Below are 15,779 nucleotides of genomic sequence, written 5' to 3'. Positions count from 1 at the left end.
GTTTTGAATCTTCTACTATGAGATCTGACCGAACAAGAGCCTTGGAACGGTGATGGCCGATTAGACTCTGGCGCGCGAGGTCATGTTGGGTACCCTCGTTCCAAAACGTTTTAAAAGAGAATGCATTCGTCCACCTTGAATATTATTCATGTTCTGGTTAAAAAAGGCACTAATGATTTATGCTATACAACGTTTGACATGTTTGAACGAACGTAAATATATTTTTTCCCCTCGTTCATGAAGTGAAGTCCGGCGGGCTTAGATCATGTGCTAACAACACGGAGCTTTTTGGACATAAATGATGAGCTTTTTTGAACAAAACTACATTCGTTATGGACCTGGGATTCCTGGAAGTGACATCTGATGAAGAGAATCAAAGGTAATGGATTATTTACATAGTATTTTCGATTTTAGATCTCTCCAACATGGCCGTTTGTCTGTATCGCAAAGCGTATTTTTCTGGGCGCAGTGCTCAGATTATTTCAAAGTGTGATTTCCCAGTAAGGTTATTTTTAAATCTGGCAAGTCGATTGCGTTCAAGAGATGTAAATCTATAATTCTTTAAATGACAATATAATATTTTACCAATGTTTTCTAATTTTAATTATTTAATTTGTGGTGCTGACTTGACTGCCGGTTATTGAAGGGAAACGATTTCCTGAACGTCAACGCCATAGTAAAACGCTGTTTTTGGATATAAATATGAACTTGATAGAACTAAAAATGCATGCATTGTCTAACATAATGTCCTAGGAGTGTCATCTGATGGAGATTGTAAAAGGTTAGTGCATCATTTTAGCTGGTTTTATGGTTTTGGTGACGCCTGTCTTTGAATTGACAAAACATTACACACAGCTATTGTCAATGTACTCTCCTAACATAATCTAACTTTATGCTTTCGCCGTAAAACCTTTTTGAAATCGGACGACGTGGTTAGATTAAGGAGATGTTTATCTTTCAAAGGGTGTAAGATAGTTGTATGTTTGAAAAATTTGAATTTTGACATTTATTTGGTTTCAAATTTGCCGCTCTTGAAATGCACCTGCTGTTGATAGGGTGCACCACGCGTGGCACGCTAGCGTCCCACATAGCCCCAAGAAGTTAAATGCCACTTTAATAATGTTTACATAACTTACATCACTCATATCATATGTATTTACTGTGTTTTATGCCATCTACTGCACCTTGCCTACGCCGCTTGGCAGTCGCTCATCCATATATTTATATATTTACATATTCTCATTCACCCCTTTAGATTTGTGTGTATTAGGTAGTTGTTGGGAAATTGATAGATTACTTGTTAGATATTACTGCACTGTCGGAACTAGAAGCACAAGCATTTCGCTACACTCGCATTAACATCTGCTAACCATGTGTATGTGACCAATAAAATGTGATGTCCATTACAATCTATGCAATAATCGGAATGCATGATTTGTGACCAGTACTTGAAAACGTGAATAAAAGTGTAAATATATGCTACAGTATAAATTATAACACAATATACAGAAAATAAAGGCACCTCGTTTGATAGGATTAAAGTTATTATTTGTAAGGAAAAAAACAATGCGACCGCCAGCCAGAAAATGTGCCTGGGGGATAAAGTTTGTGCAAGACTGCTTGGGCTCTCCTCAAAGAGAGAAGTTTGTCCAGGTCAGTAAAGGCTCAAACATAAATTGTCCAGAACAGTGAAATGGGCTACTTCTATGTGAATTAATGAGCAGGCAGAACACACCACAATTCAAACTGTTAGAAAATAAAACTTAAGAAAATAACTTGAAATTGACAAGTTATTTTTGTTTGAAGGCAGCGTGGGTTAATTGTCCTGTTCCGTAATAACCACATTTTGGAACAGTGAGTGCATTCTGACATCACGTGCATAAAAAACTCACGCTGGGGCGACTGTTAGAGATATTTGGAACTCATGCGTGAAAAGGTTAAAGTAACACACGCTACCTAATATAACATGACGACAAAATACACGCACGACAAACGTGCCTGAATTGGAGGAAGATTCATGACAGATACATGGTAGAAGTTGTTTGTGCACCTAGGTGTGTATGTCTGCCTGTGCATGTGTGTTTAGGTGCATGTCTGCATGCCAGAGTGTGTATGCATGTGTGTGTGTGTATGCGTGTGAGTGTGTGTTAGCATACTGTGTGATTGTATGCTCTAGGCTCTGTCACATTCCTCTAGTGAGCAGGAGCGTTATGGAGTGTTTGGCTAAAGTGCCAATTGCTAGTTGTGAATGCGTTGTGAAAACGCTATTCTTCAGTTTTCTACACAGAGAGGCTTTGTGTGATAGAGAGAGACAATGCTGAGATTTGGACAGGTGGCTAGAGTTGTGTTTTTAGGAGACAATATTGATAAACACACGCTATTTACACAACCACCATGGCTAAAGCCCTAGTCACAAAGACCCAGTGCAATGCCAAGGAAGTGTGTCTACCTAGCAGAATGAACATGTTGTATGTGTATTTGTGTGTGTGTGTACCTTCTGTGAGGCCAGATATTCCATGCCCCGTGCCACCTGGTAGGTACAGGAGACCAAGTCCTTGAAGGTGAGCTGTTCATCTGAGCAGCGGGTAATATCGTAGGAGTACTCCATGCCAGGGGGCCTGCGGGCACGTAGGTACTCCCTCAGGTTCCCTTTAGAGGCATACTCCACTATCACATATAGAGGGCCTGTCACAGAGAGATAAAGAGACAGACAGAGAAAGAAAGAGAGAAAGAGAGAGAGAGGACACATACACACATTTAGGACTCCACACTGACTGATCACTGCTTTCCAAAAATTGGGGGAGAGGGATGAATCTTGAGTATTGAAGGAACCGAGTCAATCTGGGATTATGGGCATCACGATGTTATCTTGAAAACTTGAATGCTGACAATTTGTGAATGACAGAGTCAAACATGACAAAAATGACAAATATTTGGTGGGAGAGGTTTTGTCGTGTGTGTGGATAAAATACTGATGTAGATTCAGTTCTGATATTCAACACCATATTCATAGTACAGTTGTGGCCAAAAGTTTTGAGAATGACACAAATATTAATTTTCACAGTCTGCTGCCTCAGTTTGTATGATGGCAATTTGCATGTACTCCAGAATGTTATGACGAGTGACCAGATGAATTGCAATTAATTGCAAAGTCCCTCTTTGCCATGCAAATGAACTGAATCCCCCAAAAAGATTTCCACTGCATTTCAGCCCTGCCACAAAAGGACCAGCTGACATCATGTCAGTGATTCTCTCGTTAAACCTGTTAGGGCTAGGGGGCAGTATTGACACGGCTGGATAAAAAAACATACCCGATTTAATCTGGTTACCACTCCTACCCAGTAACTAGAATATGCATATACTTATTACATATGGATAGAAAACACCCAAAATTTTCTAAAACTGTTTGAATGGTGTCTGTGAGTATAACAGAACTCATTTGGCAGGCAAAACCCTGAGACATTTTCTGACAGGAAGTGGATACCTGATGTGTTGTATTACCTTTAAACCTATCCCATTGAAAAACACAGGGGCTGAGGAATATTTTGGCACTTCCTATTGCTTCCACTAGATGTCACCAGCCTTTACAAAGTGTTTTGAGTCTTCTGGAGGGAGATCTGACCGAACAAGAGCCATGGAACGATGATGGCCCATTAGACACCTGGCGCGCGAGTTCATGTTGGGTACCCTCGTTCCAATACGTTATAAAAGAGTATGCATTCGTCCACCTTGAATATTATTCATGTTCTGGTTAAAAAAGGCCCTAATGATTTATGCTATACAACGTTTGACATGTTTGAACGAACGTAAATATATTTTTTCCCCTCGTTCATGACGAGAAGTCCGGCTGGCTTAGATCATGTGCTAACAAGACGGAGATTTTTGGACATAAATGATGAGCTTTTTTGAACAAAACTACATTCGTTATGGACCTGTGATACCTGGAAGTGACATCTGATGAAGAGAATCAAAGGTAATGGATTATTTACATAGTATTTTCGATTTTAGATCTCCCCAACATGACGTCTAGTCTGTATCGCAACGCGTATTTTTCTGGGCGCAGTGCTCAGATTATTGCAAAGTGTGATTTCCCAGTAAGGTTATTTTTAAATCTGGCAAGTTGATTGCGTTCAAGAGATGTAAATCTATAATTCTTTAAATGAAAATATAATATTTTACCAATGTTGTCTAATTTTAATTATTTAATTTGTGACGCTGACTTGACTGCCGGTTATTGGAGGGAAACGATTTCCTCAACATCAATGCCATAGTAAAACGCTGTTTTTGGATATAAATATGAACTTGATAGAACTAAAAATGCATGCATTGTCTAACATAATGTCCTAGGAGTGTCATCTGATGGAGATTGTAAAAGGTTAGTGCATCATTTTAGCTGGTTTTATGGTTTTGGTGACCCTGTCTTTGAATTGACAAAACATTACACACAACTCTTGTAAATGTACTGTCCTAACATACTCTAAATTTATGCTTTCGCCGTAAAACCTTTTTGAAATCGTAAAACGTGGTTAGATTAAGGAGATGTTTATCTTTCAAAGGGTGTAAAATAGTTGTATGTTTGAAAAATTTGAATTTTGACATTTATTTGGATTCAAATTTGCCGCTCTTGAAATGCACCTGCTGTTGATGGAGTGCACCACGGGTGGGACGCTAGCGTCCCACCTAGCCCATAGAGGTTAACACAGGTGTGAGTGTTGACGAGGACAAGGCTGGAGATCACTCTGTCATGCTGATTGAGTTCGAATAACAGACTGAAAGCTTCAAAAAAGGAGGGTGGTGCTTGGAATCATTGTTCTTCCTCTGTCAAACATGGTTACCTGCAAGGAAACGCGTGCTGTCATCATTGCTTTCCACAAACGGCTTCACAGGCAAGGATATTGCTGTAAGATTGCACCTAAATCATCCATTTTTCGGATCATCAAGAACTTCAAGGAGAGCGGTTCAATTGTTGTGAAGAAGTCTTCAGGGCGCCCAAGAAAGTCCAGCAAGCGCCAGGACCGTCTCCTAAAGTTGATTCAGCTGCGGGATCGGGGCACCTCCTGTACAGAGCTTGCTCAGGAATGGCAGCATGCAGGTGTGAGTGCATCTGCACGCACAGTGAGGTGAAGACTTTTGGAGGATGGCCTGGTGTCAAGAAGGGCAGCAAAGAAGCCACTTCTCTCCAGGAAAAACATCAGGGACAGACTGATATTATGCAAAAGGTACAGAGATTGGACTACTGAGGACTGGGGTACAGTCATTTTCTCTGATGAATTCCCTTTCCGATTGTTTGGGGCGTACGGAAAAAAGCTTGTCCGGAGAAGACAAGGTGAGTGCTACCATCAGTCCTGTGTCATGCCAACAGTAAAGCATCCTGAGACCATTCATGTGTGTGGTTGCTTCTCAGCCAAGGGAGTGGGATCACTCACAATTTTGCCTAAGAACACAGCCATGAATAAAGAATGGTACCAACACATCCTCCGAGAGCAACTTCTCCCAACCATCCAGGAACAGTTTGGTGATGAACAATGCCTTTTCCAGCATGATGGAGCACCTTGCCATAAGGCAAAAGTGATAACTAAGTGGCTTTGGGAACAAAACATCGATATTTTGGGTCCATGGCCTGGAAATTCCCCAGACCTTAATCCCATTGAGAACTTGTGGTCAATCCTCAAGAGGTGGGTGGACAAACAAAAACCCACACATTCTGACAAACTCCAAGCATTGATTATGCAAGAATGGGCTGCCATCAGTCAGGATTTGGCCCAGAAGTTAATTGACAGCATGCCAGGGCGGATTACAGAGGTCTTGAAAAAGAAGGGTCAACACTGCAAATATTGACTCTTTGCATCAACTTCATGTAATTGTCAATAAAAGCCTTTAACACTTATGAAATGCTTGTAATTATACTTCAGTGACATCTGACAAAAATATCTAAAGACACTGAAGCAGCAAACTTTGTGGAAATTAATATTTGTGTCATTCTCAAAACTTTTGGCCACGACTGTAGATGTATGGGAGAGGTACAGAGTAAGTTATGGTAGAGCCCCTTGTACTCACCATCTTGTGTACAGGCCCCTAGCAGGTTGATGATGTTCTTGTGTTTACCGATCATCTTCATCATCTCCATCTCTGACACCAGATCAGACAGGTCCTTCTCTGTAGCATCGTCTGGAGGGGGGCAGGAGGAGGGATGAACAATGGGTCATTATAGAGGACAGAAAATACGTATTCATGAATAACAGACACATGCGCAATGCTATAGGCTGCATTCATTTGTCAGCATCATTACCTGTTAACTAGCCCTCCCTCTTGGTTGGTCCTGTCTCGCTCAGTTAAACCTCTTAAATGTAAAGTCCCCATATTTTATTTATTCAATTCAGTCTGGAAAAGCAGGGTGTCTGCGGAGAGCTGAGTATCTTGGCTATTGATCGGTGCCTTCAAATCTTTTGTGTGACTTAATACCAAATATGGGCATATGAATTTACAAGTCCAGGCCGAGCCCATGACTTAATTTCACGATGGCTGCTACCTACATGAGGATAACTTATTTTTCTGCCTGTGACCTACTGTTATTGATCACCAGCCCCGAGAGTCATAATGTTTATATAATGTTTTCACCAAACATGTTAAAATGTAAGTTTCGATTTGGTCTGTGTGTGAGCTATAGCTACATGGGGGCTATCAAATTAATTATTCGGTAGGTAGGAACAAATCTAGCCAATTTACAATGTTATCTGATTATGTATGACTTAATGGCAACATTGAATGTCCACCGAGTGACTATCTTTGTGCATCAAATATATGATGTTGCCTGCTTACGTGCTGTAGGCATCCATTACACAGGGGATTGGCTACTTGGGTGGGACAAAGCAAGGCCTAAAACCTTTTATGCGTAATGCAACCTATTGCTACCTGGCTCAGAGACGAGACACACTGAGCACACTACATAACATTGTAAACAGATTTAATTGATTTCATTTCATTGCTTTAGCATAAAAGATGTCTTAAGAAAAAAAGGGAAAAACTAAGATTACTGAACAGGAACCTAAAAAAAAGGCAGCTATGAATGTAATGTAGCGTGCTCAGTGCGTCTCGTCTCTGAGCCAGGTAGGAATAGATTGCATTACTCATAAAAGGTTTTAGGCCTTGCTAGAACTGTTTGGCCATAATGGCCACCATTTGGAGGAAAAAGGGGGAGGCTTGCAAGCCGAAGAACACCATCCCAACCGTGAAGCACGGGGGTGGCAGCATCATGTTCTGGGGGTGTTTTGCTGCAGGAGGGACTGGTGCACTTCACAAAATAGATGGCATCATGAGGTAGGAAAATGATGTGGATATATTGAAGCAACATCTCAGGACATCAGTCAGGAAGTTAAAGCTTGGTTGCAAATGGGTCTTCCAAATGGACAATAACCCCAAGCGTACTTCCAAAGTTGTGGCAAAATGGCTTAAGGACAACAAAGTCAAGGTATTGGAGTGGCCATCACAAAGCCCTGACCTCAATCCTATAGAAAATTTGTGGGCAGAACTAAAAAAGCGTGTGCGAGCAAGGAGGTCTACAAACCTGACTCAGTTACACCAGCTCTGTCAGGAGGAAAGGGCCAAAATCCACCCAACTTATTGTGGGAAGCTTGTGGAAGGCTACCCAAAACATTTGACCCTAGTTAAACAATTTAAAGGAAATGCTACCAAATATTAATTGAGTGTATGTAAACTTCTTACCCACTGGGAATGTGATGAAAGAAATTAAAGCTGAAATAAATCATTCTCTCTATTATTATTCTGACATTTCACATTCTTAAAATAAAGTGGTGATCCTAACTGAGCTAAAACAGGGAATTTTTACTAGGATGAAATGTCAGGAATTGTGAAAAGGTGAGTTTAAATGTATTTGGCTAAGGTGTATGTAAACTTCCGACTTCAACTGTAGGTATTACAGACTCGGTCAGGGAGAGGTTGTAAATGTCAGTGAAGACACTTGACAGTTGGTCTGAGAGCATCGAATCCCCACTCTATCGTTTCGAGTTCCCCACCTCCATCATGAGTGAACTGATTCTTGGCCATCAACCGTACTCTTCACATGAGTGACCCACAAAAGGATCAGGAGAATGACGGGGACTGCAGGGTATGATCGTCTTGCAAGACTCAAGCCCCTTTATCATGACATGGTGGAGGCATGCAAAACTTACTTCCAGCCTGCTCAAAATCCATCTATAGATGAATGCATGGTTGCCTCAAAGGCTCGAATTAGCTTGAAGCAATATATGAAAAATAAGCCAACCAAATGGGGCTACAATGTCTTTGTGCTAGCCGATTCAGCCTCTGCTACAGGTGGAACTTTTTCATCTATGAAGGCAAGGTGATCACACCCATTGGGAAGGGCCTTAGTTATGACTGTCATGCAGCTGATGGACTTCCCATTACTTGGCACTGGGTACAAGCTCTTTGTGGACAATTTATATTCTTGTCCCATGCTTTTCATAGACCTCTTGAAAAAGAAAATAGGACAAATGGTGACACAAGCCCCTAAGAGAATCGGTTACCTCAAGACCAAGGTAAATGACATGACAAAGACAGCAGAGAGGGGGACAATACGTTGGATCAGGACTAACAAGCTGCTTTTTGTGAAATGGAAGGACACTAGGGAAGTAACCATGCTCACCACACAGCATAAGGCATTCAATAACGACCACGTCTCAAGGAGGGAGAAAAATGCCAATAGAGCAAGGGTGAGGAAGAATGTCCCCATTCCTGTTTCTGTGAAGGACATGTGTAACCAAGTTTGTGTTTGATAAGACATTTTTATATATTTTTAATGTATATCTATTGCTTTTACATTGTTTTTGTAAACAGTTCATTTGTATGTGGGACCAATACATTGCATATGCCTGGGCTAAACGTTTAACGTCACTAGAGTAGGGGGCACTATTTTCCCCTCCAGGTGAAAAGTGTGCCCAAAGTAAACTGCCTGCCACTCAGGCCCAGAGGCTAGGAGATGCATATAATTAGTAGATTTGGATAGAAAACACTCAAGTTTCTAAAACTGTTAAAATAATGTCTGTGAGTATAACAGAACTGAAATGGCAGGCAAAAACCTGAGGAAAATTCATCCACGAAGTGCCATTATTTTGAAATGGCTGTTTTTCCAATGAAAGCCTATCCACCATTTAAAGGGATAGGACCCAGATTCTGTTCCCTATGGCTTCCACTAGTTGTGAACAGTCTTTAAACATTGTTTCAGGCTTTTATTCTGAAAAATGAGGGAGAATGACAACTTTGAGTGATTGAATAGTGGGATGTCCTCAGTGCTGGTTACTGCGCACGACCAAGAGCGCACCTTTTTTGTTTTTCTTTTATATTGACGACGCTATTGTCCGGTTGAAATATTATCGGTTATTTAGGCTAAAATCAACCTGAGGATTGATTATAAACATCGTTTGACATGTTTCTACGAACTTGACGGATACTATTTGGAATTTTCGTCTGCCTGTTGTGACTGTATTTGAGCCATTGGATTACTGAACAAAACGCGGCAACAAAATTGAGGTTTTTGGATATAAAGAGGGACTTTATCGAACAAAACAAACATTTATTATGTAACTGGGAGTCTTGTGAGTGCAACCATATGAAGATCATCAAAGGTAAGTGATTAATTTTATTGCTATTTCTGACTTTCGTGACTAATCTACTTGGCTGGTAACTGTATGTAATGTTTTGTGTGCTGAGCTCTGTCCTCAGATAATCGCATGGTTTGCTTTCGCCGTAAAGCCTTTTTGAAATCTGACACGGCGGCTGGATGAACAACAAGTTAAGCTTTATTTTGATGTATTACACTTGTGATTTCATGAAAGTTAAATATTTATAGTAATTTAATTTGAATTTGGCACTCTGCAATTTCACCAGATGTTGGCCAGGTGGGACGCTACCGTCCCACACCCCCTAGAGAGGTTAAACACTTTGGAGAGGTTGAAAAAACACTTGGATATCCCCTGTATGTCCCCCAACACCACCACAATGTTTGAGAGAGATTGGTGTTGTAGAAATATAGTTTTTATAGTGAACAATAACTTTTAGGCGCATCCAGTGTGCAAAAACAATTACCACATTCTGACACTTTGGATAGGTTGAAAGGACACTTGAATGTACCCTGGATACCCCATAACACCACCACAATGTTTGAGTGAGGTTGATATGCTATAAATTGTGTTTTTTTACTGAACAAATAATATTTAGGGATTGCAAATATGTAATATCACTGGAATCATCTAATTTATAGACATATACCACTTTGGAGAGGTTTAGAGACACTTGGAAACGTCCTGTGACTACACCTGACACCACTTACTAAAACATCTGCCCATTTCTAGTTAGGTCTATCAATCCCATTTTTTTCATGATATTGTTCACATGTTGTGGAAGCCATCTGATGTGTTTCCAGCTCTAGTCATCAATAATTCACTTATAGCTTGTCAATGAAAGATGACTTAATAAAAACGGTTATTTTGTGTGTGCTTGATCTTGTGTATTCTTAACTATGCAACGCCTATCTATCTTCTGATCATTTACTCATAATATCCCACATTGGCTTCTTTCCAGATACACCAAGTTTTTGCATGTCAGAATCATGAAATTACACATTAATAGCAGTTACTTTTGGGTATGTCTATTTAGGTGGAAATCTACATTTTGCCATTACATTTAAGAGGTTAAAGGGCACATTCCCTTGCTCAGCCATGGTTGAAGTCCCGATGTGTGTGTCCATGTGTACATCTGTGTCCACCCCCACCCATCAAATACTCTACCTGACCTAGCCCCCCCCCACGCCTCACCCCCCTCCCATCTCCCTCCCTTCTTAGGGCTATTCCCTCCATCCCCTCCTCGTTTCTTAATACAGTTGTCCTTCCAGCCTTCCATCCCTGTGACTGAGCGGTCTTTGTGTCAGTGCAGACTAATGCCTGGGCAGCTGGTGCTGTGGGGGTCAGGTATGTGACCCTGCACCCGTGATTCCACCCCTACAGCCGTCAATCACCAACAAGGAATAATGACAGACCCCAAGCCCCGCCTTCCCCACACCGCCAACCCCAGTAGGACAGATCCTGAGATGGATAGCAGCTCTCACACACACATACAGGTAAAAACACACACCTAGATTTTGGGTTCAGGTACACACGCACATAAGGTGACACATATAGGCAGGTTTGTATGTACACTATATATACAAAAGTGTGGACTCCCCTTCAAATTAGTGGATTCGGCTATTTCAGCCACGGTGTATAAAATCGAGCACACCGCCATGCAATCTCCATAGACAAACATTGTCAGTAGAATGGCCTTACTGAAAAGCTCAGTGACTTTCAATGTGGCACTGTCATAGGATGCCACCTTGCCAACAAGTCAGTTTGTCAGATATCTGCCCTGCTAAATTTGGCCCCGTCAACTGTAAGTGCTGTTATTCTGAAGTGGAAATGTCTAGGAGCAACAACGGCTCAGCCGCGAAGTGGTAGGCCAGACAAGCTCACACAACAGAACCACCGAGTGCTGAAGCGCGTAATGCATAAAAATCCTCTGTCATCGATTGCAACACTCATTACCGAGTTCCAAACCCACTCTGGAAGCAACGTCAGCACAAGAACTGTTCGTCGGGAGCTTCATGAAATGAGTTTCCATGGCCGAGCAGCCACACACAAGCCTAAAATCACCATGCGCAATGCCAAGGGTTGGCAGGAGTGGTGTAAAGCTTGCCGCTATTGGACTATGGAGCAGTGAAAACATGTTCTCTGGAGTGATGAATCACGCTTCACCATCTGGCAGTCCAACGGACAAATCTGGGTTTGGCGGATGCCTGGGGAACGCTACCTGACCGAATGCATAGTGCCAACTGTAAAGTTTGGTGAAGGAGGAATAATGATCTGGGTCTGTTTTTCATGGTTTGGACTAGGCCCCTTAGTTCCAGTGAAGATAAATCTAAACGCTACAGCATACAATGACATTCTAGATGATTCTGTGGTTCCAACTTTGTGGCAACAGTTTGGGGAAGGCCCTTTCCTGTTTTCGTATGAGAATGCCCATGTACACAAAGTGAGGTCCATACAGAAATGGTTTGTCGAGATCGGTGTGGAAGAACTTTGACTGGCCTGCACAGAGCCCTGACCTCAACCCCATTGAACACCTTTTGGATGAATTGGAACGCCGACGGCAAGCCAGGCCTAATCACCCAACATCAGTGCCCGACCGCACTAATGCTCTTTTGGCTGAATGGAAGCAAGTCCCCACAGCAATGTTCCAACATCTAGTGGAAAGCCTTACCAGAAGAGTGGAGGCTGTTATAGCAGCAAAGCGGGGACCAACTCCATATTAATACCCAAGATTTTGGAATGAGATGTTCGGCGAGCAGGTGTTCACATACTTTTGGTCATGTAGTGTATGTAGTGAACACGGTTGGGTAGGTTACTTTTGAAATGTAATTATCGTAATCAGTAACATAACTTTTGGATTACCCAAACTCAGGAACATAATCTGATTACTTTCAGTAACTTTTACATTACTTTCCCTTAAGAGGCATTAAAAACCAAAGTCTGTCAGATTTTTGCAATCAGTCACTTGTAATGGATTTCATGTAATCCATTATTCCCCAAGCCTGATGGTGTACTTGCACACACAGTGACACATAGCCAGGTGTGCAGTGGTATGTAGTGTAAATAAGAAATAATACATACTGTAAGTAAACACACCCTCGTACACAAACACACACGCCCAGCCACAACATACACCCCAAACTAGAGCCGGTAGCTTACAGCTAGCAGGGCAGTGTGTCACACGGCTAGAGATAACTGTGTCGATACTGAGATACTAAGATCCTGTAGGCTTTACTGAGGGAGGGACACACACACACACACAGTGGTAAACACACGCACAGGTACAAACTGAGGGACAAACTCACATGTACAGTGCATCCGGAAAGTATTTAGACCCCTTTAATTTTTCCACATTTTGTAACGTTAAAGCCTTATTCTAAAATTGATTACATAATTTTTCCCCCTCATTAATCTACACACAATACCCCATAATGACAAAACGAAAAGTTTTTTTAGACATGTTTTGCAATAAATACCTTATTTACGTAAGAATTTAGACCCTTTGCTATGAGATTCGAAATTGAGCTCAGGTGTATCCTGAGATGTTTCTACAACTAGGAGTCCATCTGTGGTATATTTAATTGATTAGACATGATTTGGAAAGGCACACACCTGTCTAAATAAGGTCCCACAGTTGACAATGCATGTCAGAGCAAATACCAAGCCATGAAGTCGTAGGAATTGTCCGTAGAGCTCAGAGACAGGATTGTGTCGAGGCACAGATCTTGGGGATGGGTACCAAAACATTTCTACAACACAGAAGGTCCCCAAGAACACAGTGGCCTCCATCATTCTTAAATGGAAGAAGTTTGGAACCACCAAGCTGGCCAAACTGAGCAATCAGGGGAGAAGGGCTTTGGTCAGGGAGGTGACCAAGAAACCGATGGTCATTCTGACAGAGCTCCAGAGTTCCTCTGTGGAGATGGGATAACCTTCCAGAAGGACAACCATCTCTGCAGCACTCTACCAATCAGGCCTTTATGGTAGAGTGGCCAGACAGAAGGCACTCCTCAGTAAAAGGCACATGACAGCCCACTTGGGATTTGCCAAAAGGCACCTAAAGGACTCTGACCATGAGAAACAAGATTCTCTGGTCTGATGAAACCAAGACTGAACTCTTTGGCCTGATAGCCAAGTGTCACTCTCATCACCTGGCCAATACTATCCCTACGGAGAAGCATGGTGGTGGCAGCAACATGCTGTGGGGATGTTTTTCAGCGGCAAGGACTGGGAGACTAGTCAGGATCGAGGGAAAGATGAACACAGCACAGAGAGTACAGAGAGATTCTTGATGAAAACCTGCCCCAGAGCGCTCAGGACCTCAGACAGGGGCGAAGGTTCACCTTCCAACAGGACAACGATCCTAAGGACACAGCCAACACAACCCAGGAGTGGCTTCTGGACAAGTCTCTGAATGTCCTTGAGTGGCCCAGCCAGAGCACGGACTTGAACCTGATCTAACATCTCTGGAGAGACCTGAAAATAGCTGTGCAGCGACGCTCCCCATGCAATCTGACAGAGCTTGAGACGTTCTGCAGAGGAGAATGGGAGGTGTGCCAAGGTTGTAGCGTCATACCAAAGAAGACTCTAGGCTGTAATCGCTGCCAAAGGTGCTTCAACAAAGTACTAAGTAAAGGCTCTGAATACTTATGTAATTGTGATATTTCAGGTTTTTATTTTAATAAATTAGCAGAAATTTCGAAACCTGTTTGCTTTGTCATTATGGGGTATTGTGTGTAGGTTGAAGAGTAAAAAAAACACCAATTTAATCCATTTCAGAATAAGGCTGTAAAGTAACAAAATGTCAAGGGGTCTGAATACTTTCTGAATGCACTTTACCTTTCAGCATCTTCACAGCCACTGTGACGGCCTCCTTGGGCTTGTCCTTATCAATGCCCAATGCTTCGGCCATCACCACCTGGCCAAAGCAACCCTCGCCCAGCGGCTTGCCCAGAGTCAACCTGTAGAGGAGGAGAGGGAGAGGTTAGAAGAATAGTTCAAACAGCTGTGTAGCTACACACAGAATTAGTAATAGCTCACCTTTATACACACTCACATGGGCATGTGCACGCACGCACACACACTTAGACCCAGTCCCACACTTCCCACACCACTATCACTCATGGTCACAACACCTCTCTGACCACTGATCCTTTGGTAATAGATTGACCCTCTGGTCCTAGTTTGAAAGACAGGCGGTGGCCTGCCCCTGTGGCCCAGTCTTGAGGTTGTGTAAACATTCACACTGGCTCCGGGGCCTAAGGCCAGCACGCCGTCAGAGTAACACAATCCCTAGTCTGTCCACACAGATGCCGCCCCACCCCCCACCCCCCTAGCTCAATGGCACCCTTTCTGCCCTGGCCCACCACACATAATCAATGTTATTTTTCCTTCCACGCCAGCACAAACGTTAGCATTCCTGAGTGTTCCGCATCTCCACCACGGCCCCGAGGCACTTGGGAATGACAGACGAGGAGCGTCGAAGAGGAGACGGGGACAGAGATGAACGAGAGACACACAAGATTTAACAGTAGGGGCTTAATTGAGCATGCCAATGAGACATGTAGAATGCTTTTGATCCCCTACTGTTAAATCTTCACAAAAACATGGCATGGCGAAACACCACAGGCGGAATGTCCTTGTCCTTACCCAAGAGCCGGATTGTGTTTTACTGTCTGGGTTTTCCCCATTGCTTAACAACAAGAGACCTCACCGAAGCAAAATCACTATGTATAAGTCCGTTGTGGCCTTCAGCCTGACACTTTCCACTGAAGCTGACTGAGGCCACTAGTTCAACTCGTAGTAGGGACTAACTCCTCTGGTATGAGGCAAAGCAAACAGTCACAGCACAAAAACACAGATTACAGCCATAACACACACACAAAGACACACACTGGGTCCTGTTCATTAGGCAAAAAAGAAAAAAGAAAAGTGAAACATTAATCGGAAATACGCTTTTCTTATTGGACACTTCCAGGTAGTTCCTCCCTGTTTCAGTCTGTTTCCTTCTGTTTGGTGCCTAATGAACAGGACCCTGGTACAGTGTAGCACTGAGAAATTACTCATTGGTCTGTGTAAGTGATACGGAAAGGGCTGGGTGCCAATGGCCTCCCTGGGTCATGTTCAGTAGAGCACAACGTTTTT

At 42.6% G+C, this 15,779-nt stretch overlaps 1 protein-coding gene across 8 annotated transcripts in view; it reads right to left on the bottom strand.

Moving 5' to 3' along the window:
- The window catches only part of LOC106579428 (fibroblast growth factor receptor 2), a 125,925-nt gene that overhangs the window by 26,784 nt on the left and 83,362 nt on the right, over positions 1–15,779 (bottom strand). For all 8 annotated transcript variants that reach the window (XM_014159332.3, XM_014159331.3, XM_014159333.3 and 5 more), the window contains 3 exons: positions 14,475–14,596; positions 6,058–6,168; positions 2,495–2,685 (listed from right to left, as the gene is read on the bottom strand). In XM_014159332.3, the coding sequence (XP_014014807.1) occupies positions 2,495–2,685; positions 6,058–6,168; positions 14,475–14,596 (424 nt within the window). The remainder of the gene's footprint in view (positions 1–2,494; positions 2,686–6,057; positions 6,169–14,474; positions 14,597–15,779) is intronic.

The sequence above is a fragment of the Salmo salar genome, chromosome 19, assembly GCF_965601325.2.
Source record: "Salmo salar chromosome 19, fSalSal1, whole genome shotgun sequence".
Classification (NCBI taxonomy): Eukaryota; Metazoa; Chordata; class Actinopteri; order Salmoniformes; family Salmonidae; genus Salmo; species Salmo salar.
This window is presented reverse-complemented; position numbering and strand designations above follow the sequence as displayed.